This window comes from Phyllopteryx taeniolatus, chromosome 16 (genome assembly GCF_024500385.1).
Source record: "Phyllopteryx taeniolatus isolate TA_2022b chromosome 16, UOR_Ptae_1.2, whole genome shotgun sequence".
Taxonomy (NCBI): domain Eukaryota; kingdom Metazoa; phylum Chordata; class Actinopteri; order Syngnathiformes; family Syngnathidae; genus Phyllopteryx; species Phyllopteryx taeniolatus.
This window is the reverse complement of record NC_084517.1, coordinates 13,285,193-13,312,678: the sequence shown is the minus strand read 5'-3', so window position 1 is coordinate 13,312,678 and position 27,486 is coordinate 13,285,193. Positions and strand designations below refer to the sequence as shown.

Here is a 27,486-nt window from a genome sequence, read left to right as displayed (position 1 = left end):
TCCTTAAACTGTTCAACTATTTTCTCACGCACTTGTTCACAAAGAGGTGAACCTCGCCCCATCTTGTGAATGACTGAGCAATTAAGGGAAGCTCCTTTTATACCCAATCATGGCACCCACCTGTTCCCAATTAGCCTGTTCACCTGTGGGATATTCCAAACAGGTGTTTGATGAGCATTCCTCAACTTTGTCAGTCTTTTTTGCCACCTGTCCAGCTTTTTTGGAACTTGTTGCAGCCATAAAATTATAAGTTAATGATTATTTGCTAAAAACAATCAAGTTGATCAGTTTGAACATTAAATATCTTGTCTTTGTAGTGTATTCAATTAAATATAGGTTGAACATGGTTTGCAAATCATTGTATTCTGTTTTTATTTATGTTTAACACAACGTCCCAACTTCATTGGAATTGGGGTTGTATTTTCTACAAATAATCTCTGCTTATCCATCAATGCCAGCAACGTAGAGTGACAAGCAGAATAATGAAATGTTTTTCCTGTAGATAGCAGAAGGTACAAGTAACTTGTGTATCCACCGGTTGCCATTCATACAACTGAATAATAACTTTGTGTTCAACTATACAGGCCCAGATTTCACACTGCAAGTACATTTGTAAGTAAATTGAGATCAGATCTTCATTACAGTATTTCAGTATATAAACTTCTTGTGAAATTTTTGTTTGGTCGTGCGACATGAGATTTTTTTAAATGTCAAATACTTACCATGTCTCAATAAGGACAGATATTGTAGACCAGGGGTGTCCAAACTATGGCCCGGGTGCCATTTGCAGCCCACCATCTGTGTTTTAGCGGCTCGCAGCATATACTAAAAATAACACTTGACATGGCCTGCAAGAGTGGGCGGGAGCAGCATTAAAAAAATATGGGTGTCAGAAAAGTGCGTCACTTATATCCCCCATGGGTGCAATACCCATGACAACTAATACAACTACTACTATGACAACTACTACTGCTAATACTACTACTACTAATAATAATAATGATGATAGTAATAAATTGGTTTTCTATAAGAGATTTTCTAGTTATACAGACCCAAGTGAACTATTTGCAACTAAAACTGTGACAACATTTCTCTTCATGATGGTGAATAAAGATTGTTCTGTTTCAGAACCAAAAATGTTTTGCCCCACTCTCTGCTCTGTATGAAGGTCCAAATTGTGAACATATCACATTAATGATCCTGAAGTAACTGCTTTTAAAAAAATAAAAAAAATAAAAAAGAAAAAGAAAGTCAGCTTACTGCAGATTGCTCTTGTTTTGGTTCTGAATGTGGAGATGTGATTTGGCTGTTGCTCAGTGCAGGGGTGGATCTATTCTGGTAGGTAACAGGGCTGCGGACCACCCCAAAATAGTTAATAATCTTAAACGATTTGCCTTATCAAAAGAAAACTGTGATTTAGCATATTTTCAAAATAACAACAAAATATATCAACAAAACATATAATTGCTTGATGGATTGGTTTTAATGTGTTTAATACATAAAATTAAAGTTGAAGAATTTAAAAGTGGCCTTTACATCCTAGTGTAGACAGACAGATAGATGGACAGACAGACAGGCAGACAGATGGTGACATCAGCAACAACCTCCAGAGGGCAGGAGTGAAGATATCACATTCTGCAATGAATGCAGAAGCAGGGGCACCGCCAGAGATTTGTGGTCCCATGCAAAAAATAGCACTTTGGGCCCTACCACATAAATGCTGCAAATTGAAAATACTATTTTACAGGACTCCTGTCAGTCACGGGCCTCTGGAATTGTCATCATTTTTCTCCCCCTTACAGCACCCCTGCTCAGAGGTCTACAGAAACATTCTCAGAATCAGAATCATCTTTATTTGCCAAGTATGTCCAAAAAACACACAAGGAATTTGTCTCCGGTAGTTGGAGCCGCTCTAGTACGACAACAGACAGTCAATTGACAGAGAACACTTTTGAGACATAAAGACATTGAGAAAAACAGTCACTGAGCAATAAAGGGTTGCTTGTTATCTGGTAATGCCGGTACAAATTTTATTTTATTTTTTTTTGGGACAATTGTGCAAAAAGATCCAGAGTCATCTAGCACTTAGAGCAGTTTGAATGACTAATATAGCAATAGTCCGGTGCAATGACCATTGTGCAAAGAGCAATGGTCCTTCTGTCTGCCAATTTAAAGACAAATCATGCTACCAAAACAATAAAGGTTCAAAAGTTCATCAGAGTAAAGAAGTCAAAGGTTTTAGACCAGCCAAATCAATCTCTAGACATAAAACCGAAAAAACATGCAGTTTACTTGCTAAAGAGAAGACTGCAGGGAGTAACTAACGTAAATGAGCGGTAGTAGCTCATCTGTAAGGACTTGGGCTATGGAACGGAGGGTCACGGTTTAGACATAAAATGTAAAATAGCAACTAGCTGTTGGAGAGATGCTGGAGATGTGCCCTTGAGCAAGGCACCACCCCCCATGCCACCTCAAAAGCTTTAAGAGTTACAGGCACTGTTTGCATGACCCTTCCACGCTGCCAACTTTCTTTGAAAGCCTGCCATGTTTGAGCTGGCTGTGCAACGCAAGTACTGTATAAAACAGCGTGTGAGTTGAACCCTAACCTGGAGTAATTATAATGAGTACAATAAGCATCACAAAAGAAGAATGCAAAGGTTTGGTGATGTCAATGAGTCATGCCTTTATTGCAAACAAAGGATTTACAACTAAACATGATTCACTTTAGTCTATTTTAAGTCTGTTCTAATACTTCTGTCAACTTAAAAATGTGGTGTGGGTCAATGATGCTGTACTCACTTGACTTGGGTGGAGCAGCATGGGTTCTGTTCCCCCTCAGTGATGGTGTACTGCGAATGTAAGTGTGAAGGATTGTCTGTCTGAATTTGTGACCAGTACAGGGTGTGGTCTGCCTTTCGCCCAGTCGACCGGGAGAGGTTCTAGCTCTCCGTGACGCTCCGCACGATAAGCACCTTGGGATTTTTAGTAAGGCTTGCCCTCAGGTTATAATGGTGAAATGAATAATCACTAGTGGTGTAAAGACCAAAAAACACAGTTAGGTATTTACCTTGGTTTTAAGTTCACAGTTCGGTTTACATTGGGTTCAGTAAGGGAACAAAATGCAAAACAAACGGCTTTTGTATGAAAGAGAACAAAATTAATGACATTTAGCATGGAACATCAGTCGCGTACATATTTTTTCGGGACGTGCAACATCAATCTTCTCCTTAGGAAATGAATGATGGAGACAAGTGGAAAACTAACGGTTTAAACAGTCTGAATTATTATGCCGTCCGCTAGCCAGCTGTACTGCACTGGGTTTGTTTATGGACTAGGCGTGTGGCTAGAGCACGAGGCAGTTACATTTCTTGTCCCTTACCTAATACACTACTCACAAAAAGTGTGAGATATTCGGCTTTCACATGAAATTTCAGTAAAAAAAAAAAAAAGCACTATAAAATGCACTATAAAGTTCTCTCTATGTATTTTTTGCTCAAGAAAATGAAACTGGCAGTCATCTCCAAAAAAAATAACTAGTTGCCTTGAGAATGCTCTTTTTACATCACCAAAAACGCAACCATTTCTTGGTCTGACATCATCAACAGAACTGGAGACCATTTCACCGCATAGCCAGTGTGGACAAAGGAATGTACTATACTATAAAGGGGCAGTATTTACGTATTTTTTATACATCGTTGCTGTTGGGTGGAAATATACAAAGAAAAAAATCTTGAAAATATTCCAAAAAACGGAAATAAAATCTTGCTCGAGTTTCCAAACACTGCTTTGTTCAAGTTGGCATTGTACCTGCTATCATATACCTTTGCACACTCACATCAACACCACATCACCCCAAAATGATGTTCAATTGATAATTTAACATGCTAACAAACAAAACAAAAAAATCGCTTATTTATTACGGTGTCATTAATAAAAATGGTACGAACACAGCGCGAGCTAGCAGTGCCCGTGACGCCAACGACCGTACAAAAAGCCTTTAACTGCACAAAAGCAAACGCCTGTGTTACGTCATGTTACCTAACTATTTTTCAAAGGTCTTAGAGCCAACATACCTCCATATGGCTCATGCGGATACCCTCTACAACAAAGCATTACAGCTAAAGCCAAGTCAAATGTATCTCATCTCACCATCCAGAGATGGTTATGCCAATTATGCCACACTGCTTTGCAGAACAAGGAAGTAGGCGGAGTTTTACAACATTTCCCAAAATTTTAAGCATTTACAGATTTGTTCTCAAGCTATTTTCACTTGAAATTGGTTGATATTGCGTAAAAATAACAGACGAATATTGTCGATTTATAAAGCAAGAGCACGTGCAAGTATAAGGCTATGTGCTAGTCGTTCAGCAGGCTAATGTGTCAATCACGCAGGTTCAAGACCTAAATGTGGTTGGGCCAAAATCTGGCGGAAAAGCACTTCTGAGTCTGTTTTTTTCTGCAGACATCGTTTTTAAGTCCATAACTATGGAATAAGTGCCAATGTTTGTAGTATTAGATACTGTAGGTCCTTTAATTTGACCTTGTTTAAATTTATGAATGCCCGTCTAACTGTTCAATTATTTCAGCACTACTTTTTGCACAACTGCTTTTCTCCACCAAGGAGTTGAACGGCAAAATTTAAAACAGGCATTTGATCCATAAATAAGCCAATGTACATTTCCTTGTTCAATTAGAATTGGCATTTAAAGAGTCCTCTTCATGCTGTTCACATTTTGACATGTTGAGACCAAGACAACACCCAACAATTGACTCATAGAATGTCATCCAAAAAGTTGCAACTGAGATACAAACTGGGTCACAGAAAGACATAGAAGCGGAAGATATACTGGAAATGTTGTGAATGTTGCCGCTCATTTCCTTTAGAAAACAGCAAGTTGTGCAAAAAGTACTGAAACGTTGGATTCCACAAATTACGACCGATCTCGGAAACTAAGCAGGTTCAGTCCTGGTTAGTACTTGGAAGGGAGACTTCCTAGGAATACCAGGTGCTGAGGTTAGACAGAAGGCCAATCACCTGCTCCCTTAAAAAACACTACAGAAAACGCAATTGTGGCTTAATGTGCTTCATTGCATTGAGAGCTATAACTAACTATATAGTACATATTCAATCCAGAATCTGAATAACCTAACTTTTTGGGAGTATATTGTACGTTCTGTGTTGGAAACCTAATAATCACCTGATTACATAATTGGAACCTTATTAGGGCTTATTATGAACAGAAACCTTTGCAAGTTTTTTTTTTTCTTTTTTCTTCATTTAAGAGCAACTACAGTGAAGTGCTCTTCTTTAAGCGTTGAATGAAGTTTATGGTACGGTATAGAGACTTTTATGGGGACGGGGTGACGTTATCACGCTTCTGTAGCGTTCCTCCTGCAGGGAACGTTTACAAGGTAGCGGCGTGACACTTCCCGTAAGAAGGAATTTATTACTGCTATTGAGGAAAAAATAAAAACACTCGCGTATCACATGACTTGTTATCTGCCCGGATACCGACACTGTGTGTGTGCGTGTGCAGAAAAACAACACTGCAGGACTATTAGCGCCCACTCGTGATGAGTCACGCGTGACTCACCGAACGTGCCAGTAAGATCAGCGCTGCTTCCTTGGAAGATCAGCAAAATAAAGCACATCAGTTTCCATGTTTCTCGTTAAATTACCCCTATGAGTACGAGCGGGACCGAACGGCATCGCGTGTGGGAATACGGAAGAGGGGGTCCTGCAGCTCGCTGCACAAGCTTCGTGTGACACGACCACTGAGTCACCCTTGACTCCACTGACATCGCAATGCCTGGTGTGCTTTGTCATTTCTACGTTCAAATGGCAGCACGATGCACGTCATACGAGAAGCCGCACTCATGTCGCTACTTTCACTCAGTGAATCCGAGATCATTTGCCAAATGAGATGCAAAGCATTGTACAACTGTTTTTTGCAATACATATAAACATGGAATGAACTTTATGAAATATCTATCTATATCTATAGTGTACATATATATATAAAACAGAAATATGAGGCCAAAAAATAACGCTTTCATCTCCCACTCAGACCAAAATAACCTCCACTCACCAAAAAAACCTGACTTACACAAAAAACATTCACTCACCAGCAACCTCTCTCATGCAGAAAATACCTCTCACTCATAGTAAAAAAAAAACACACACACAGCAGAAAATCTCACACACATCAAAAAGTTTTCTTATTCACCCCAAAACCTCCTACTAAAACAAAAAAACTCACATAGAGAGATTTAAAAAAATGTTTTACAAGGGTGTCCCTGAATTATGAGGTGGTGTATAGACCAAAAAGTAACATTGACCTCTTACTGTACATGCACTCAAAAATAACTCTCACAAAAATCTCACTCACAACTCTAAAACGTTCTTTTATTCACCCAAAACAGTCTTCCTAAAACAAACAAAACTCACAGAGAGAGAAAACATCTTTTGTCTGTGTAAGACCTTTTATTTTGTCAGAGTGGGAGTAAAAAATGTCTTCTAAATTTGACACACCACAGAAGAGTGTTGTTAACAACCATGTCCAATTTGAATGGTAAAAAAAGAAAAAAGCCAAGTACATAAAAATGAAGCTTAAATATTATGCTAAATCAAGCAAGCCGTTGTCTCCGCTGTCAAATGGTGTGGGCATGTCTGCTGAATGCAAGAAACCACACCCCTTCAAAAAAATGAATGCTACTTTGTTTAGCAACTTCTTATGCCTACACATCCCTACATGATTGAGCCGTGAAAATATATCCACTGAAAGCCTCCAGTGGTGGTCATTGCAGGGCTTTCCACACTGCGACAATAGGTGCTAGCCCCGAGCCAGCTTGCGAGCTAACAGGCTTCCGGGGCTCCTCTAGGACGGCAAACGGGTAGCAGCCTCGTGCACATCATCAACTTCTCACTTGGGAATTTAAATGACAGCAAGCTGTTTTGCAAATTGTGGCGTCCAGATGCATTATTTACTGTGTAGGCATAGCTAGCTAGCTAACTGCATGGTAGAAATTATATAGTGGGGGAGAGGTGACTCATGCTATGTCCCTGGTCAGCTCAAGTCCTTATACAGTGAGGGAGGGGAGACTCATACCGGACGCCCACGTGCATCACTAGGTTCCGTTTTTGCCACGCCCAAAAGCATTTGTAAAACTGAAATGGTTGAAAACAATTTAACGCTATATGACTGCGTGGTTCTCCGTTTTTTCACGTTTTCAGTAATTATCTTCAAACATGTACAATGTACAAAGAAACAAATCTATGAATTCACTTTACAGCGTCTTGAAGGTTTAATCAGTATCGTATTTTATCAGGGGATAAAAAGTCATTTGCCAAGTACTCTAAGTCCACCTGCTTAGCTGTGAGCTTGTGGTTGAAGAAAAATGAGTCAGGATGAAACCAAACTTGAGCTGAATCATTTCCAGAGAAAAGTGCAAAGAAATAAAACCAAAACCAAACTAAGTCTCAGAAAAGATGTCTGTAACAATGGAATGTAGAAAAACATTCATATTTATTATCAGTCATTCATAATAAAATGGAATAGAATTTGAATTAAAAAAACAGACATAAAAGAAAAGATTGCAGCTGAAACTGCTCTCAGTCAAGATGCACGCAGAATGACGAATAAAAAGAAACGCAATGAATGGATGTTTCATTCCAGCCAAGGGCAGCTGCTACCTCTTCTGAATCTTACAGCTCCAGCGGCTACATGCAGAAGTGTTTCATCCTCTAAAAGGACTCCTTCTCGGACCTCACTTTAATATGGGCAGCGTGCTAAATGTTGAAAATGTTACGTTTAGTTGCTGCCTTTCGGGCATCAGATGATCATTACAACTGTTATCATTTCATCCAAATCCCTTAACTTCACTTGACTTTGTCCTCTTGGCACAATTCCCAAACGCAAAGTCACAAGAGGGTTTTTAGGAGATTTTGTATTGTGTGTAAAAGATGCCAACAGTCGAGTCACAGAGTGCAAAACCTCCGCATGCTGCTGTCACCGCTGAGGACAAGTGACCCGTGTGTGGCCTGGCATGTGGCAGATTCCGCAGGAACGAGGTTTCTTGGCAGCGGGTGGTTTGTCCCCCGTTATCTTCCTTCGCTTCTTTTCGCCGTTTCTGTTGCTATTAAACCCGCCGCCTCTGAATGCACCTGACGGAGAGGAAAAGGAAAAGAGGTCAAAACACTGAAGATTCTTTGTGTGCTGCCTTTAATTCTCAGCAGGAAGATGTGTGTCGTGACAGCTTTTCTTTATGGTTAAGTAAGGATGTGTATCACATAAAATAGATGGTGAGCTGACTGCTGCCTCAAGGTAAAAATTCATTGTATGCAAGCAAGTAAGTAAATGTAAAAGAAACACAATGCCCCCTCCAAGATCATGTATGATGCTGGTGGACTTGACAATGTTGTTCACAATTTTTTTTTAATGAAGAAAAATACATTTGCATTGCCTAAAAACATAATGAAACATAACTATATAAATAAATGTGTTTTAAAAAGTGTAATTATACTGTAGTATTCGTATGTTCGATGTTTGCCTTTAATGGGTGTGGTCAAGTGACTGAAGCCATCTGCGTGTGAGCGTCTGGGTGTAAGTTGTGGCCTACAGCAGCACCTTGCAAGACTGTTTGTCCCATTCAATAAACAGATGAAAGTCCATCAGCGACTGTGGCTCTCCTTGCCTACAACCCCAATTCCAATGAAGTTGGGACGTTGTGTTAAACATAAATAAAAACAGAATACAATGATTTGCAAATCTTAGAATTTTATGGCTGCAACACATTCCAAAGAAGCTGGGACAGGTGGCAAAAAAGACTGAGAAAGTTGAGGAATGCTCATCAAACACCTGTTTGGAGCATCCCACAGGTGAACAGGCTAATTGGGAACAGGTGGGTGCCATGATGGGGTATAAACCACATCATCTGCAAAAAGCAGAGATGCAATACTGAGGCCACCAAACCGGACCCCCTCTATGCCTCGGCTGCGCCTAGAAATTCTGTCCATAAAAGTTATGAACAGAATTGGTGACAAAGGGCAGCCTTGGCGGAGTCCAATCCTCACCGGAAACGAGTCCGACTTACTGGGGAATATGCGGACCAAACTCTGACTCCGGTTGTACAGGGACCGAAAAGCCCGTATCAGGGGGTTCGGTACCCCATACTCCCGAAGCACCCCCCACAGGACCTCCCGAGGGACACGGTCGAACGCCTTCTCCAAGTCCACAAAACACATGTAGACTGTTTGGGCGAACTCCCGTGCACCCTCGAGGACCCTGCCAAGGGTGTAGAACTGGTCCACTGTTCCACGGCCAGGACGAAAACAACACTGCTCCACCTGAATCTGAGATTCGACTTCCCGACGGACCCTCCTCTCCAGCACCCCTGAATATACCTTACCAGGGAGGCTGAGGAGTGTGATCCCCCTGTAGTTGGAACACACTCTCCGGTCCCCCTTCTTAAAAAGGGGGACCACCACCCCAGTCTGCCAATCCAGAGGCACTGTCCCCGATGTCCACGCGATTTTGCAGAGTCGTGTCAACCAGGACAGCCCTACAACATCCAGAGCCTTGAGGAACTCCGGGCGAATCTCATCCACCCCCGGGGCCTTGCCACCGAGGAGCTTTTTGACCACCTCGGTGACCTCAACAATAGAGATAGGAGAGGAATGTTCCTCAGCGTACAATTGCAAGGAATTTAGGGATTTCATCATCTACAGTCCATATCATCATCAAAAGGTTCAGAGACTCTGGGGAAATCACTGTATGTAAGCGGCAAGTCCGACAGTTCTGGACTGCAGGCAGGCCAGTCTAGTACGCGCACACTTTTACTACGAAACATAACATAACATAAAAACATAAAAAGCCAAAGAAAATGAAAAATCAATAAAGTCACTCCATAAGCATCTGCCTGGCGTTTTCAAAGAGTGGAACGTTTCTCTTTTAGTTTTATAGTGAACCCCCATCTATCGTAGATACGCTCCAGACTTTCTTGCGATAAGTGAAAATCTGCAATAGAGAGAGACCATATTTAAAAAAAAACTTTTTTATATGTAGTTTTACCGCTCCCACATACTTTAAGCACATTTTAACTTACTAAAACACAATTTTTAAACGCATTGTAAAGAATCGTATTTGAACACAAAAAAATAACATAACACTCTAGTGTCTGTGTACATGCATGTGCCTTTGAGAGGCAGGGCCTGGTGAGGTGGGGTGTGATGTCCACAAGTTTGCGTGTTAAGTGTCTGGGCGGCAGCTGTGGTCAACAGCTGATGAGTGTTGACTTTATATGTTTTATTATTCTTCCGGCATGCAATAAATGGCTGAAAAGTGCATCGGCAACTGTGGCTCTCCTTTCCCACATGCATGGGCATTACATTAAGTACAGTATATTGCAAACGGCCATAAAAATGGGTAAAAGGTTGGGATAAGAGTTCCAGTGCATTCCATATATAAAGGGGCTGGGAGCACTTTCACATAAAAATCTTTTGAAATAGACCCCAAACAAAACGTGTGCCTTGCCTTGTGGTGAGACGTTTTCGTCATCCCACTGGAAGAAGTTACACTGTTGGTCTCTCGGTTTCCCGCACGTGTGAAACAGCCGTCCCTTGTTCGGTCCGTCCTTCTGCACAATGCGTGTCACTGTGGCCTCGTTACAGTTACACATCGTACCTTCTGTGCCTCCCTGAGGCCCACTGCCACCTCCTCCGGCGGTGTTCCTAAACCCAAGAGATTGCCGGGGAAGCTGGGAGATTCTCGGTGGCGCGGCTGGTGGTGGTGGTGGAGGCCAATGACTCTGCAGCGCCCCCTGCTGGATCGGCTGATCCGCCCACAGAAAAAAATTACAAGCCCCTGAATTGCATTTGTAGAATTGCCGTCCTTGGTTGGGCCCTTCTTTGCGCACAGTCAGCAGGATTGCATCCTGACCACAGTTACACACAATGACATCACTGTTGTTGTGTGCACTGATACTATTGCCCCCTGGTGGTGGACGAGGTTGTGGGTTCCAAGAGGGAGCAGAGGGTGGAGCAGACAGCCTTGGGTTTGAATTTGATGCTCGTGGTTGTGCTGGTCTGCGGGCATTTTGATGGGGGTCCTCTCTTCCTGCCACTCCTCCTCGTCCTGCTCCTCTGAGATATTTAAGGTCTAGCACCTCTCGGAGAGTCTCGTCACATCCACCGATGCAGCCGACAAACTCTAAAGGTAAAATGGCGGGAAGGCTGCCCCGACGGAACTTGAACTTTAACCTGCAGGACACAACAGGAAGCAAATGTCAGTGAAGATTAATACTTGCCACAAGTTACATCCACATTTAATGAAATTCCCACTGCAAACTACAACCACAATAATACACGTAAAATCTTTTTTTTTTCTTTCTTATTTTTTAAATCTTTGTAAAGCATATTGCGCAGGTGCATCTAATGTCAAAGTTGATTGGAGTACATACAGCGTCTACCTGCTATACCACTTTTCTAATGGGCTTTTACAGTGTACAGGCAGGTCTCTATTTTGAGTTGCGTCTTGGGTGTAGTACCAAGCTTTGCCACAAGATGCCGTTTAGCAGAGGTCTACTGGAAAAGATGCAGCATAACAGAAGAGGCAAAACAAGAAGAAGATGCAGAGGTCTCCAACTGAAATCCAGTAATAGTTGTTGTAATTACCGTGACATCTATGCTAATTAATCACATTTACGTTGTACATTTGCATGAAGCTAGCAGACTTCTGTCAGATGAAATTATATGGTTTGTTTGAGCATTTTAGCATTGAAATATACTTGTGCTTGAATTTTTTATTCTCTATAGTTTAACCAGTCAGTTTTTTAACCTTCAACCGGGAGTGACAAATAAAGAGTTCGATGCAAAAATGCTATGCCTCTTATTCGGGGAACGGTGCGAGCAACAGCGCAAGACCTGGCACTAAAGAATACTTAAAAAAGTGGGTTTTAATAAGTTTACATGTGTGGGAGAGGTAACACCATTTTATTTTATTTTTTTATCATCACATATTTTCCCCTTTTGCGGGTGGGTTTGGAACATATCCCCCACGATAAACGGTTCACTTTACCAGCAAAAGCAGAAAGAACTGAGCTTGCTTGGTTTAAACAGCAATAGTACTATTACTGTCACATAAATGTGAATTTAAAAAAATCAGTTTTTATACACAAGTGTTGTGGTTCAGCTTTTAGGTCTGTACATCCGAAGAGTTGCTGTGGCAACAGATACCGGTGTGAAGCACTATGGCTTGCTGCTTGCCAAATGCACCCTATATTTGGACTGCACTGGCATGTGGTCACAGGGTTAATACCCACTGATGCAAGGACTTTTGTCAGGTTTCCTCACAATTTACCTCACACTTACAACGAACAACTAAAACGAGCCTTGCTTTTACAAAGAGAATAATGTTCAGTTTTCATTGAGGGGGTATTAATTGAACAGTATGTTTCTTATTGTTGTGTTGCAGTGGTGTAGAAATGTGCTGAATCATCCTGGCAGGTGTTTTTTTTCCATGTGATAAAATACAAGCTAACCAAAATAAATAATAATATAATAAACATATAAACCAATCTCTCTCTAACAGTGTCAGTCATAATTATATTTGTAAAGACAGACATTTTGATACAGCAGTTAGTGGATATCAAATCCATGTATAGCAAGCGAGTCTATAATTGCCATGTCGCGTAATGAGTTTTTACAGAGAGCCTGCATTGTTCTGAGAGTCAAATATTTGCATAAAAGAACATTGTATGTATAAATAAATAAATAAAAATAAACCAAGTAGCCATGTCAACTGAAAATGTATTTTTCTGAGGTAAGAAGATGTGCATCATTACCCACAATTCAGCGCTTATTGGTTCTCAGCCATCTAAATGACTTTCACATAGCTGTTCTTCACAGCTATAAATACTTTCACCTTCAGACATGGTCGCAATTGACGCAATAGACTAAGAATTATTTCTCAGCTCTAAGCCAGATGTACCAGTGTTTCATACACCTTGCAGTGTTAAAAAGCTTCAAAAAACAGCAGTCCAAACACCTTTCCCGCAATAATGCAGCACTGGAAGTCACGGCATTGAGCAAGAGCTCAGCTAATTATAAATTGTCTGATTGCTCTGATGACATACCTACTGATCGCAGCCTCATGCCTGTCACTTTGGCTAAGATACAGCATTTTTCAGAATGCAACTACAATTTATAGGGTTTGAAAACAAAGTATAACTCTTGGCACATTCACCAGTTTTAAGTACTCACATGTGAACGGGCCGCGGCTGGCAGGTGGAACAAATGCTGTCATCTCGGCTGACCTCCAGCACCGTGTCAGGAAACCATACGGCTGTTTTGCAGGCTGGGAAACCCACACAGGACAGGAACTTACTACGAGGGTGGGAATGAAAACATAAGTGATCTAAAAACCATAGATTCACTAGATTAAATATGAACATTTTAATCGAAGTGGAGCAAAGATTTGTTATACTCACAGTGGACAGAGACAACCACATTATTATTTTGTATTTGATAGGGCATTTGCTTCCTCATGAAATCCTTATATTTATCATCTCACCCGTTTCCCTCCTTCTTCTTCCTCAGCACCATGTCACGTCCACAGTGCGGACACTTCCTGACAGGGAGTGGGATCTCCATGTCTTGCTGCTCAGTTTCATGGATCTCCTGAGCAGCACCCAAATACAGCGACAGAGCTTCATCTAACCTAAGGCAATACAGAAACTTACCTCTTAGGTTACAAGCAACAGTTTACAGTGACTAATTAACCTTAGTCGTGGTACAGTGGGAGGAAAAAATATGTGAATTTTATACACTTTGGAATTCCTTGAATTTCTGGATAAATTGGTCAGAAAATGTGGTCTGATCTTCATCTAAATCAAAAGAATAAATAAACAGTCTGCTTAAAGTAATACCACACAAACCATTATGTTTTAATATTTTTATTGAAAATAACAAACATTCACAGGACAGGGAGGAAAAAGTAAGTGAACCTCGAAGCTATGGACTCTAATCAGAGTCCAATCAATGAGAAGAGGTTGGAGGTGTTGCTTAAAGTTGCTCTGGCAACTAGAATACACACACCAGTTTAGAATTGTCTCTTTTCAAGAAGCATTGCCTAATGTGTACCATGCATTTCTCAAACGAGCTCTCAGCAAAACTAAGATTAAGAAGAGTTGAAAAAAAGAAGGGAAAGGTTACTAAAGTATATCTAAAAGTCTTGATGTTAATCAGGCGATGGTTAGACAAATTGGCTATAAATGGAGATAGTTCTGCATGTTCTCTTCTAACGAGTAGCCGTCCTGTAAAGATGACTGCGAGAGTACAGCGCAGAATGCTCAATGAGGTAAAAAATAATCCTACAGTGTCAGCTGAAGACTTACAGAAATCACTGCCACATGCCAACATATCTGTTGACAAATCTACCATACGTAAAATATTAAACAAGAAAGGTGTTCATGGGACAACACTAAGGAGGAAGCCGTTGCTCCCTAAAAAAAAAACCAATGCTGCACATTTGAAGTTTGTTAAAGAACATTTGGATGTTCCACAGCACTACTGTCAAAATTAGTCTGTGAAATGGAAATGGACTGCACTTATATAGCGCTTTATCTACACCATCACAGTGCCCAAAGCGGTTTACAAAGCCTCACATTCACCCACTCACACACACCAATGTGAATGGATGAAACCAAAGTTGAACTGTTGGGAGGAATATACAATGCCATGTGTGGAGGAAAAAAGGCAAAGCACACCAACATCAAAACCTTATCCCTCCTGTGAAGCATGTTGGAGGGAGCATCATGGTATGCGTGTGCTTTGTTACCTCAGGGTAACAAACAGCCTGAACAGCAATGGAAAAATGTATTCACATTCAAATTTATCAAGATAATTTGCAGAAGAATGTGAGGCCATCTGTCCAAAAGTTGAAGCTCAGAAGAGGATGGGCGTTGCAACAGGACAATGATCCAAAACAAAGAAGCAAATAAACAACAGAATGACTTCAGATGAAGAAAATACGGATTCTGGACCGGCCCGGTCAAGGGCCTGACCTCGACCCTTGAATTCTTCGATCACAGAGACTAATCAGCACCTTTACGGATACCCGTCTGGCAATCCTCTCTCATTTTGAGGAAATATCCCTTGACAGACTCACAAAACTCATCAGTGTGGCAAAATAGACAACATGCTTGATCGAGCCCCTTCCTGGTAAACTCAAACAGCTGATTTAATCTTAGGACCATCCATCCATCCATTTTCTTTTACCGCTTATCCTCACGGGAGTCTATCCCAGCTATCTCCGGGCTGGAGGCGGGGTACACCCTGAACTGGTCGCCAGATAATCGCAGGGCACATAGAAACAAACAACCATTCACACTCACATTCACACCTACGGGCAATTTAGAGTCTTCTTCCCATTGGGGGGGGGGGGGTTAGATTAGGGGATGTCATCAATCATTGCCAACTGTGGGCCTGTGAAGCCCTTTGAGACTCTTTTGTGATTCAGGGCTATACAAATAAACTTGACTTGAGTTAACCTTATTGAGATACTGTGGCATGATTTTAAGAGAGCTACTCACACCAGACATCCCAGGAATATTGCCAAACTGCAACAGATTTATAAAGAGAAATGGTCCAAAATTTAGCCTGATCATTTAGCCTACACGTCTGATCTTCAACTATAGGAAATGTTTGGTTAAGGTTATTGCTGCCAAAGGAGGTTCAACCACTTATTGAATACAAGTGTTCAATTACTTTTTCCTCCCTGTCGTGTGAATGTTTAAATGTTTTTCTCTATAAAAAAATATGAAAACATACAATTGGTTGTGTGGTATTAGTTTAATCAGACTCTGCTTGTTGTTGTGATTTGGATGAAGATCAGACAACATTTTATGGCCAATTTATGCAGAAATTCATAATACTATTGGGTGTGACTAACTTCTTTGCCTTCGTGACCGACTCAATGAAGACAGCCTTGTATTTTTGGATGTGGTGATGCAACACACTCCTTCGGTCCTTCCTTCCCTCTGATACCAGCTTGAGGTCTGCCTCCAATTCAGCGCGCAGGTGGGGTTTCGACATCTCATAGCCCATGGCGTTGTAACCTAAGCAGAGAGACGGCAAGAATTGTAGTAGTTTAAAAACTTAATACAAGAGTATGTGAGTGTGAGTTTGTCTAGATACCTTCTACCAGTCCCATGCCAAGCTCCCCAGGGAGAAACCGCTGGTCAGCTGTCAAGCCCACGTACATGCGACTTTTTATGGTTTCGATGTGTTCTGCATGTGTTGCATCTGTGCCTGTTGAACACAATTACACCATTTGGGAAGATGTGTTTAAAATACTTTTATCGGGGATCAAAGTATTTTTTTTAATTTTTTGTTTTACAAATGACAATTTGAAACAGTTCTCGGAGAATGAATATCTTGTAATCCCTCGCATTATCACGGTTCCTCTATGACGGCCCCTCTATATTGCTATATTTTTTGTGTTGAAATACGCTTACAATGTGTTTAAAAAGTGTGTTCAAATAAGTTTTAATATGATTACAGCAGGTGGCACGGTGGACCGACTGGTTAGCACATCTGCCTTAAAGTTCTGAGGACTCAGGTTCAAATTCAGCCTCGCATGTATGGAGTTTGCATGTTCTCTCTGCGCCGCCATGGGTTTTCTTTGGGTACTCCGGGTTCCTCGCACATTCAAAAAACCAGCCATGGTAGGTTAATTGAAGACTAAATTTCCCGTAGGTGTGAATGTGAGTGTGAATGGTTGTTTGTTTAGCTGTGCCCTGCGATTGGCTGGTGACCAGTTCAGGCTGCACCCCGCCTCTCGCCCGAAGATAGCTGGGATAGGCTCCAGCACGCCCGCAACCCTAGTGAGGATAAGCGGTACGGAAAATGAATCAATGAATGATTACAGCATGTGGTAGGGGTATTTTAATGGTTAAACTAAGGGTTTTAGTTGTTTTGTTTTTTTTATCCCATCATTATCACAAATTTCATTTATCTGTGTTTCTTACCGATTTTAACCTAGCGTCGGTGAGACTGCAACACAACTCTCGGAATGATCTGTATTAATATTTTATATTCTTTATTTGTTAGTGTTTGGGGCCACAAACACATTAAAAGCACAGCCTCCAAATGTGTGTTTCTGATGTACCAATGCCATGCTTCTCCATCAGTGATATGAGGTCGGCTTCAGTGAGGAGCTGTGGAGGACTCGTCTGACCGTCCACCATCTCTATAGCAGAGGGCTGGAACTGGGAGCCTTGTTCATACACTGGAATAAGCTAGCACAAACAGAGTACCTTTAATAGTTAGCTTCCATACGTTGATCTTTGATGGTTCCACCCCGCCCAAAAGCAACCCACCCAACACACACACACACACACAAAACACTCCTCTTACCTTAGCGCTCCACCTGTCATAAGGATAAACATCAAGGTAATTTTTTGCAATGATCATGAGTCCCGAAGTGGAAAACTTCTCTTGAGCAATGTCTATATCCACAATAGTCTCGTGCCCCAAAGCATCCTGGGATACACAAGCCAGGAAGTGACGGACAATGAACTCATACAAACGTCCTTCATTTCCCTGAAATAGAAAAACGACAATGGTATTAAAACAGCATCGTTTTGTGTAAAGGAAACAGGCTGTGCCTACCTGCAGTGTGTTTGTGTATTTAGTGGGGTGTATAGGGGGATGGGCTTGGTCAGACTTTTTGCCCTGTCGTGGTTTGGGACCCCCAGGCTGGTCAAGCACTCGCTGGGCGAATGCCCCCCAGTCAGGACTCTGCATCTGTTGCTCCACCAAGGGGCTGAGAGTAAGGGACACTGGGAAAATGTTTGTTTCCGTGCGAGGGTAGCTGATAAACCTTCACAGAAACAGAATGTGATATTTCCGTTAAATACACCCAGAAAATTCACAATACAGTGGAACCTCGGGTTATGAATTTAATTTGTTCCATGACCACTCGCCCATGCCAAGACTGTTTGCAATTTAAATATAGTACATAGAGGTAGTTTTTCTACAAATATTTTGTGCGGAACCTGAAATGTTCGTAAAAAAAAGGATTGTTCGTAACATGAGGTTCACTGTATTCAGAGAAAGGTTTAACTAGGAAAGTAAACGGCTTCCATGCTGTCGGCACAAAAGGAACACAGTATGCGTTTAAAAAAATGCTACCTCACACTCACCCTTGTGTGTAAAGTTTTTCTGCAATTTTCATTGTCTCTTTAGCACTTATTCGCAGCTTTCGAGATGCCAGTTTTTCCAATTCCTGATGCGGGAAAAGAGAAAAAAATGTCATCGGGATGGTGAAGCTGAATGAGGAACAAGCAAGTGTGCGGATGCTTGACTTTACCACAGTGTCCAAAGGCAGCGGCCTCCATTTGCTCTTGGGCTTACTGGTTACTGAGGTGACGGTTGCTATGGGATCCTTGAATTAAAAAAAATTTATGGTTTATAATATTTACATGGGCGGCACGGTGGCCGACTGGTTAGAGCGTCAGCCTCACAGTTCTGAGGACCAGGGTTCAATCCCCGGCCCCACCTGTGTGGAGTTTGCATGTTCTGCCCGTGCCTGTGTGGGTTTTCTCCGGGCTCTCCGGTTTCCTCCCACATCCCAAAAACATCCATTAATTGGAGACTCTAATTTGCCCGTAGGTGTGACTGTGAGTGCAAATGGTTGTTTGTTTGTATGTGCCCTGCGATTGGCTGGCAACCAGTTCAGGGTGTACCCCGCCTCCTGCCCGATGATAGCTGCGAGTCTCCAGCATGCCCGCAACCCTAGTGAGGAGAAGCGGCTCAGAAAATGGATGGATGGATAATATTTACATGTATTCTTACAGGTGACTTAACAACAGGTTTACTTGTGTATTTGGAGTAAGCAGTAGTGTAGTACTGCACAGTATCATCATCACCACCACCATCAAGTCCGGTAACAAAAACATGTCTCAGTAAGACACAGTATGTCTACACCACTGCAACTGCGACAGACCGGTAATATGGTTAAATCAATAATCTTTAATAATAGAAATCAAATTTAAACATCAGTATCTTTGACAAGGCAGAATCTTGGCATAGCTGATGTATTGGGCTTCATTAGCGTGTGCACGTGTACCTAAAGTTGTGACCAATGTGTTGCGCTTCAAACAAATTTCTTTCAAATTTAGTTTTTTTTTTTAAGCTACAGTAAAAGTGGAGGGTGGACATAGGCAATTACATGCAAATTTGCACACAGGCAGACAGAGAGTGGGTGGCAATCATGGTGCCTTGGTGGTTAGATACAGGCCTGCAATAATCACCTCAACACAAAAATGTATATGTATTGACTAAACAACAGATTACTTTTCTATAATCTCTGACTTCACAAATTAGTTGTGCAAAGTAAAAATTAAATTCTAAACTTTAATAGGGTTTTACAAATGTAAGTATAAATGAGTCAATAACTTAATTTATGGCATCACAGTTGGATTTTTTTCTGTAGTTAATGGGAGCAGATTTCAGCATGCAAAATTAGCTAAAGGAGTGCCCCACATAATTTTGTATATGTATATTAACACTCGTGATTTTATGGCAGGTTAATATAACAACACTGTTAAGTACAATTTTATTGTATGTCTGAGTGTGTGATTTACCATGGGCTACAATGAGGGTAGAGAGAGGTGTGGAGCGGCTCATGAGTGTCGGGTGAGTTGACTGTGACAGGTGTGACTACTTTATCTCATTGCTCTGTCGTTTTACTTGTGCAGAAGTGTTGGTTTGTGTGTCCGTCAAGGAATTCGGTTAGCAGTTTGGTATTGTGAGGACTTTTTCGTTATGCCATTTTCTTGTGGGCATTTTGACTTTTCGTTGTGAAGCAGATAATTAAATAAAATGAATGCCTGCTGACAATACGTCTGTGTGTCTGACAGTACTTGGCAAACTGACAAAGGTAGTGAGACGGCTACGTTGGGACTCTCACAAAATGAAAACAAGTGCTCTTTGGGTGTTCTATCCTGTGTCTGACCCTAGTTAGTATGCTGTGTAACAGGCAGCTTTGATGATTATGTTCAACTCAGCTCTAAGTAATTTGGTAAACAGCACATGCACAGTAAGTGTTCTTCTCAAACAGACATAAATTCAGATGGCACCTCTGTTGTTTAGCAATGCTGGATGCTGAGATTAGACACGCTTAAACCTGAAATCCACAACTTTTTTTGTTGTTGAAAAAAGGCATTTTCACCCAAGCCACTACTAGAGGAAGTGGCACAATGTTGATTAAGCCTGTCAGCTGCTCTAACATTTTGCTGTATTTTTCAGTATTTGATCTTTCATATTTAGTGTCTTCCGTATACATTCACGCGCTGCCCCAGTTGGTGGTGCACCGCAAAGGACGTAGCAGGAAATGATGCCACGGAAATTAGGTAGTTTGCCGAGAAATGGGCAGAGCGCAGTTGTAAAAAGCTCACTAAACATATTGAGTGTTTCTGTAGCATACAATAATCATACAATTACTGTGTAAATAAAAACAATAATAAAAATTGCAACAAACGAACAACACCTACCTCTTTTCGAGGAACCGCTGACTGCCCAACAGCTGTGTGGGCTGTCAGCCAGCAATCCTCTCGTCCTTACTTATCTGTTTTTATTGATACTTATCTCATTTCTTTTAATGTGTGGGTAAGTTAACTTGCTAGTGACCCGGCAAAGTGGTTTACAGGAACTTTTATTGATTGTACATGATTATAACTGAAGCATTGTAACGCTGCTGCCATTCCAAATGTCATGACATGGAGGAACGCTCTTTCAAAATTGCACTATGTCAGACTACTGCAATAAAATCTTGTATTCCGATACCACCGCATCCCATTTTTTATAATTATTGGGCTTTATCTTGTCAACTCAAACACGACCAGATACACTCGTTACCACAGTCACGACAACAACAATCGATCACGTCGTGTGTATTATAAGAACTAAATGGGGAAAAACGTGAGTTGGTGGTCAACCGGTGCTCGGGAGAGGACTTTGATTCAAGGATTGTTTAATGTATGTTCACATACTTTTAATACGATACGGCTTGTAAGCAGGCAACAAAACATTATGTAGCCTAGCAAGCTCGTGCTAGCGCTAACGGTTGTACCGGCGTTCTGTCGAATCATGCTGTAAAGTTCAGGTGTGTGTGAAGTAATATAATTACAACCCCAATTCCAATGAAGTTGGGACGCTGTCCATCCATCCATCCATCCATCCATCCATTGTCTTCCACTTATCCGAGGTCGGGTCGCGGGGGCAGCAGCCTCAGCAGAGAAGCCCAGACTTCCCTCTCCCCAGCCACTTCCTTTAGCTCTTCCGAGGGGATCCCGAGGCGTTCCCAGGCAAGCCGAGAGACGTAGTCTCTCCAGCGTGTCCTGGGTCGTCCCCGGGGTCTCCTCCCGGTGGGACGTGCCCGGAAAATCTCACCAGGGAGGCGTCCAGGAGGCATCCTAAACAGATGCCCGAGCCACCTCATCTGCCTCCTCTCAATGCGGAGGAGCAGCGGCTCTACTCTGAGCCCCTCCCGGATGACCGAGCTTCTCACCCTATCTCTAAGGGAGAGAGAGGAAACCCATTTCGGCCGCTTGTATCCGGGATCTTGTTCTTTCGGTCACGACCCTCAGCTCGTGACCATATGTGAGGGTAGGAACGTAGATTGACCGGTAAATCGAGAGCTTCGCCTTTCGGCTTAGCTCCTTCTTTACCACAACGGAACGATACGGAAGTCCGCATCACTGCAGACGCTGCACCGATCCGCCTGTCGATCTCCCGTTCCATTCTTCCCTCACACGTGAACAAGACCCCAAAATACTTGAACTCCTCCACTTGGGGCAGGATCTCATCCCCGACCCGGAGGGGCCACTCCACATTTTCTTTTAACAACATTCAATAAATAATAAACAGAATACAATGATTTGCAAATCATGTTCGACCTATATTTAATTGAATGCACTACAAAGACGAGATATTTAATGTTCAAACTGATAAACTGTTATTTTTACCAAATAATCATTAACTTAGAATTTTATGGCTGCAACACGTTCCAAAAAAGCTGGGACAGAGTCATGTTTACCACTGTGTTACATCACCTTTTAACAATATTCAATAAACGTTTGAGAACTGAGGACACTAATTATTGAAGCTTTGTCGATGGAATTATTTTCCATTCTTGCTTGCTGTACAGCTTCAGCTGTTCAACAGTCCGGGGTCTCCGTTGTCGTATTTTACGCTTCATAATGTGCCACACATTTTCAATGGGAGACAGGTCTGGAGTGCAGGCAGGCCAGTCTAGTACCCGCACTGTTTTACTACGAAGCCACGCTGTTGTAACACGTGCAGAATATGGTTTGGCATTGTCTTGCTGAAATGAGCAGGGGCATCCATGAAAAAGACGTTGCTTGGATGGCAGCATATGTTTCTCCAAAACCTCTATGTACCTTTCAGCATTAATGGTGCCTTCACAGATGTGTAAGTTACCCATGCCATTGACACTAACACAGCCCCATACCATCACAGATGCTGGCTTTTGAACTTTGCGCCTATAACAGTCCGGATGGTCTTTTCCTCTTTGGCCCAGAGGACACGACATCCACAATTTCCAAAAACAATTTGAAATATGGACTCGTCGGACCACAGAACACTTTTCCACTTTGCATCAGTCCAACTCATCTGTAGCGCCGAACTGTATTTACTGACATTGGTTTTCTGAAGTGTTCCTGAGCCCATGTGGTGATATTCTTTATACATTGATGTCGGATTTCGATGCAGTGCCGCCTGAGGGATTGAAGGTCATGGGCATTCAATGTTGGTTTTCGGCCTTGCCGCTTACATGCAGTGATTTCTCCAGATTCTCTGAATCTTTTGATGATATTATGGACCATAGATGATGAAATCCCTAAATTCCTTGCAATTGTACGTTGAGGAACATTGTCCTTAAACTGTTCGACTATTTTCTCACGCACTTGTTCACAAAGATGTGAACCTCGCCCCATCTTTGCTTGTGAATGACTGAGCAATTCAGGGAAACTCCTTTTATACCCAATCATGGCACCCACCTGTTCCTAATTAGCATGTTCACCTGTGGGATGTTCCAAACAGGTGTTTGATGAGCATTTCTCAACTTTCTCAGTCTTTTTTGCCACCTGTCCCAGCTTTTTTGGAATGTGTTGCAGCCATAAAATTCAAAGTTTATGATTATTTGCTAAAAACAATCAACTTTATCTGTTTGAACATTAAATATCTTGTCTTTGTTGTGTATTCAATTAAATATAGGTTGAACATGATTTGCAAATCATTGTATTCTATTTTTAATTATGTTTAACACAACGTCCCAACTTCATTGGAATTGAGGTTGTACAATAAAGTAATTTAATTCCAGTAAGTTAGCACCCATTATTTCTGTCATGTTGTAATGTTGGTTTGACCTAATTGATTAGAATACATGACCTGACTGGAGCAGTGATTTCCAACCTTTATGGAGCCAGGGCACATATTTTACAATTGAAAAATCTCACGGCACACCAACAAACAAAAATGTCACAAAAAGTGGATACATTAATTACTGTATTTGTAATTAATGTACTTCCTGCCATCTAATAGAAGAGCATTTATTTGTTCTGTCTGTTACTATGCCTCACTGGCATAAATAGATGAACAAAGATATATGTATTGTAAATATATTTTTTAGAGCAATTAAGTAAATGAACAAGTCATTTAAATAGACACATTGCTCCATCTTGTGATCGGATCGGTGATCGTTTTTTTAAACTAGCTGATCGGTGAAATCCTGATCGTGTAAAGCCTACTAAACACCATCAGTGCAAAAGTGCAAACAACCATTTACCTTGCTAGCTGTCTCAATGTTGGCATAGAGGTATTTTATTGTTTCACTCACCCAACTGACTGAAAGTTGACTTGACTGAAGCGACGCGCGGTGTAGGCTGAGGTTCGGAACGCGTCAGATGCTACATATCGTGAAAGCCTCCTTTGCACAATATAATCTTATTCCAAGTGTTGCAATGGGGCGTCTGGTCATTAATTTTAACAAAGTTAAGACACGCTATTGGTAGCCGCCGCTGTGGGCACAAGCACGTCTTTGTGCATGTTCTTCTTCCTTGGTTTTTGCTACTTCTTCTTCAGGGCCGGCGGACTGGGAACCAACATTTTTAAATTTGAACGATTCCGGGAGAATCGGAACGTTAGTCCCGGTTCCAATCGGTTCTCGATTCTCGATACCCAACCCTAACTTTGATAGATCGTACAACACATTGCAATTTCAACGTTGTGTCCCACCCTTAATAAACAGGCATTTAGAGTACTGTACCTCCATGCAGATCTGGTAGAGCACGAGACAAGCTGTGTGGTTGAAGAGACGGTGTCTTTTCCATCCAAATTCTACAGTGTCCTCCTCCACCTCATGTAGCACTGAAAGACGGAAGCAGATGAGACCAAATTTAAATTAAGTTTAAATTATCAGCAAATAAACCTCCAAACCCATATTGGATCTGTGTGTCCATGCACCCCTGATCTTGTAGAAAGTCTCAGGAATGAAAGCCTGGATGGCTTTGAAACGCTCCACCACGAAGCCCAGAGTGGGAAACTGGCAGCTGCCGTAAGAAATTAGCTGATTGGCCAGAGACAATGGGAAGATCTTCTGTAGGCGAAGGGTCTGGAAGCGGGTGAAGGATGCACCTGCATGTGTTCAGAGAGAAAAGTATTTATAACGTCTATAGGCTTCTGAAATCTTATATCATCTGAGGCATCACATTATTTTGAAAGGATCTTGCTCCTGTATTCTACAGTGCGATACTGCATGTGCCTCCTCACCTATCCGTAGGTCAAGCTCCTGGCGGACATCAACAGCATCACTGATGTTAGCGTCTGGCTCTGATAGTGTTTCACAAGCTCTCCGAATGGAGTTGGGGGTGATTTCAGAAAACTTCGCTCGAAACACTTGCAAATTAGGCTTCACTAAAAACACAGTATTTATCCAAACTTATCAAAGATATGTACATATGGACAACTGCACCTGAAGATGATTGATATTCTATGGTGTGTCCTGCTATTGAAACATCAAGCAGCTAAACAACCAAAAATTGCTTGGTCATTCTTTGCATTGTTAAGCTCTATTTTAACCTTACCGGCTTTACAGACATTGATTATTTCAAAAGCAATGTTCTCTCCCTCTCTGTCACAGTCAGTCCAGATAATTAAGGCCTGGCACTGTCTCACCTCCTTTTCCAACGTATGCTGCATAGGAAGGACAGCAAGGTGAGAGGGACTTAGTTTATAACAACCATTATTCACAAACAATATCAAATTGACACAGAACATAAAAAGAAGGAAAGAGTGGAAGGTTCCATAATTTGTTTCAATACAAAGAATTAGCTTCCTTTTTTGTAATTCCTTGCAAAGACATACCTTAATTTTTATCATGCCATCTGGACAATACTTCTCTACTTCAGCATCAAACAACAGCACCGGATTGCAGCTGAGCCTTTGGGCAGAAAATGTAAATATAAAAAAATCAACAGATGCGTGTTAGCCTCATACAGGTACTTTTCAAAATGGTAGACGTGTCCTTTTCAAACTTACCAGTTTTGATAAGGGGCTTTGAATTCAAGAGCCAGTAAATGCCCTGAGACTGATGTCATTGTTACCGTCACATTCTAGAGGCAGATGTGGACATAAGGAAAGAAGCAATTAGAGGAAACAAAATAAAAGAAACAGATGCAAAAGAATGTGTATTTCATTGTGTCCACATACCTGACCAAAGAGATGATATTCATACTCATAGATCTTATTAAACTTTGACTGTCCTTCCCTCTTAAAAAAAAAAAAAAATAGAAGGGCATTAGAGCCCTGCAAGAAGAGTAAAAATAAAAACATTCTCAAACAAGAGTGAGGGTGGATAAAGGCATAAAAAGACAGATGAGGATGGTTAATTTTTTTTGTCATTATGTTTAACAAGTTGGAGTCGCTAGGTTACAACTAGTATACAGTTTAACACTTTATGTTACATGGTATGAACTAACGCATGCACATGACACAACCGCTAGCTCCTCTCTTTCCAATTCAAACAGAGGACAGTGGTGTCAGCTAACTCCTACCTAACAACATAAACTGTGGAAGGGAACACACTATTATCATTTGTTGGTATTGGGTAGTAGAAGTAAATAAATGTTCAACCTATCCTTGTTTAAGCCAGGTACCCACTTGACTATATCCCTGGAAGGCAGCATTATTGCTCTGTGCATATAGTGTGCTCAGTGCCCAGTTGGAGAGATGTGGGATGGATTGAGGGGAACAAACCATTTTTGAGGCAAGTGTGTGCAGTATTTTTTTTGTTAAAATATTACATTTCAACCCAGTACTGCATGGTTACACACTTTTCTAGCTTGTTTATAAAGGACATACAGTAAAAAGAAGAAAAAAAACTGACTTTAGGGGCGCTTGGATTCAGTTTAGGGGAGCTTCAGCACCCCCAAAAATGGGCTTAAAACGCCTATGAACTACGTAATAATAATTTAATTATCTAGAAATAAAATTACAAGATACTTACCCTGATGGACCTGCCATTGGACATGATTTCGGAGATACCTTTGGCTGCATCATTCTTCTCGGCTACGCAGAGGACCCGCTTGATTTGACCCCTCCGCATCATGTCTAATGTTGCCAATGAGTCCTGCGCTGCAGAACAACACCTCAGCTGGATACCTGGCCTCCGTTGTCCCAGTCGAAGCAGCTGTTTTGCGAGGAGCTTCACTACTTGCATGCCTGGCCGCTACTCACATAAAGCAGCTTGTTCTCCACGGAGTCCCGCTACTGTCCTTCCACAGTGTTAGCATGTTAGCTAAAAAATGCTAGGTCGAGCGAGTAGACTTCAAATCCCTTTGGAGAACGAAACTTGTCACTGTGTAAAACTTCACCACTCCTGCGTCGATAAAGTAAATGTCCTCGGAACCCAAATACATCTCCCGACAAAAAAAAAAAAAACTTTCTTCGTAGTGTCTTCAGCTGTTAGCAGAGAAAGTTTATATTGTTTACAAACCCCGCGCCCGCCTGTCAAATTCTGCCGTATTCTACCGTGGTGTCGTAAGGTCGGTATATTGTCGTAAATGTATGACCGAACGAATTTAATGACGTCCATCCGGGAAAAAGAAAGATTGTGTCTGTGATTTTTGTGTTTTCAATAATATTGGTTTCAAAAGAAAATACGCAATATGGTCACCAGTAAATGGGGTTTGACTATTTATTCTATTAAATTGTTCCTTCACACCAATCCCCACCGGAGCTGTCAGATTCAGAATCATCTTATTTGCCAAGTATGTCCAAAAACACACAAGGAATTTGTCTCCGGTAATTGGAGCCCCTCAAGTACGACAACAGACACTCAACTGACAGAGAACACTTTTGAGACATAGAGACATTGAGAAAAACAGTCACTGAGCAATAAAGGGTTA

General features: G+C 41.5%; 1 protein-coding gene across 1 annotated transcript; it reads right to left on the bottom strand.

Annotated features, from left to right (window-relative positions):
• Nucleotides 1-7,507: 7,507 nt before the first annotated feature.
• Nucleotides 7,508-27,121, bottom strand: top3a (DNA topoisomerase III alpha). Its single transcript, XM_061749478.1, has 19 exons — nt 26,586-27,121; nt 25,790-25,849; nt 25,619-25,692; nt 25,445-25,520; nt 25,165-25,273; nt 24,851-24,994; nt 24,545-24,715; nt 24,348-24,448; nt 18,369-18,443; nt 18,202-18,284; nt 17,669-17,879; nt 17,414-17,599; nt 17,166-17,295; nt 16,193-16,306; nt 15,948-16,113; nt 13,569-13,715; nt 13,259-13,381; nt 10,533-11,257; nt 7,508-8,164 (listed from the first exon to the last, which is right to left on the bottom strand). The coding sequence occupies exons 1-19, from the start codon at nt 26,796-26,798 to the stop codon at nt 8,010-8,012; spliced, it is 3,063 nt and encodes a 1,020-aa protein (XP_061605462.1). The 5' UTR covers nt 26,799-27,121; the 3' UTR covers nt 7,508-8,009.
• Nucleotides 27,122-27,486: the final 365 nt, after the last annotated feature.

Coding starts and splice junctions, on each gene's coding strand:
- top3a (XM_061749478.1), bottom strand. CDS start 26,798: ATGCAAGTAGTGAAGCTCCTCGCAAAACAGCTGCTTCGACTGGGACAA. Junction 17,296..17,413: donor ATGACAGGTGGAGCGCTAAG/GTAAGAGGAGTG, acceptor TGTTTGTGCTAG/CTTATTCCAGTGTATGAACA. Junction 13,382..13,568: donor AAGAAGAAGGAGGGAAACGG/GTGAGATGATAA, acceptor CCACCCTCGTAG/TAAGTTCCTGTCCTGTGTGG.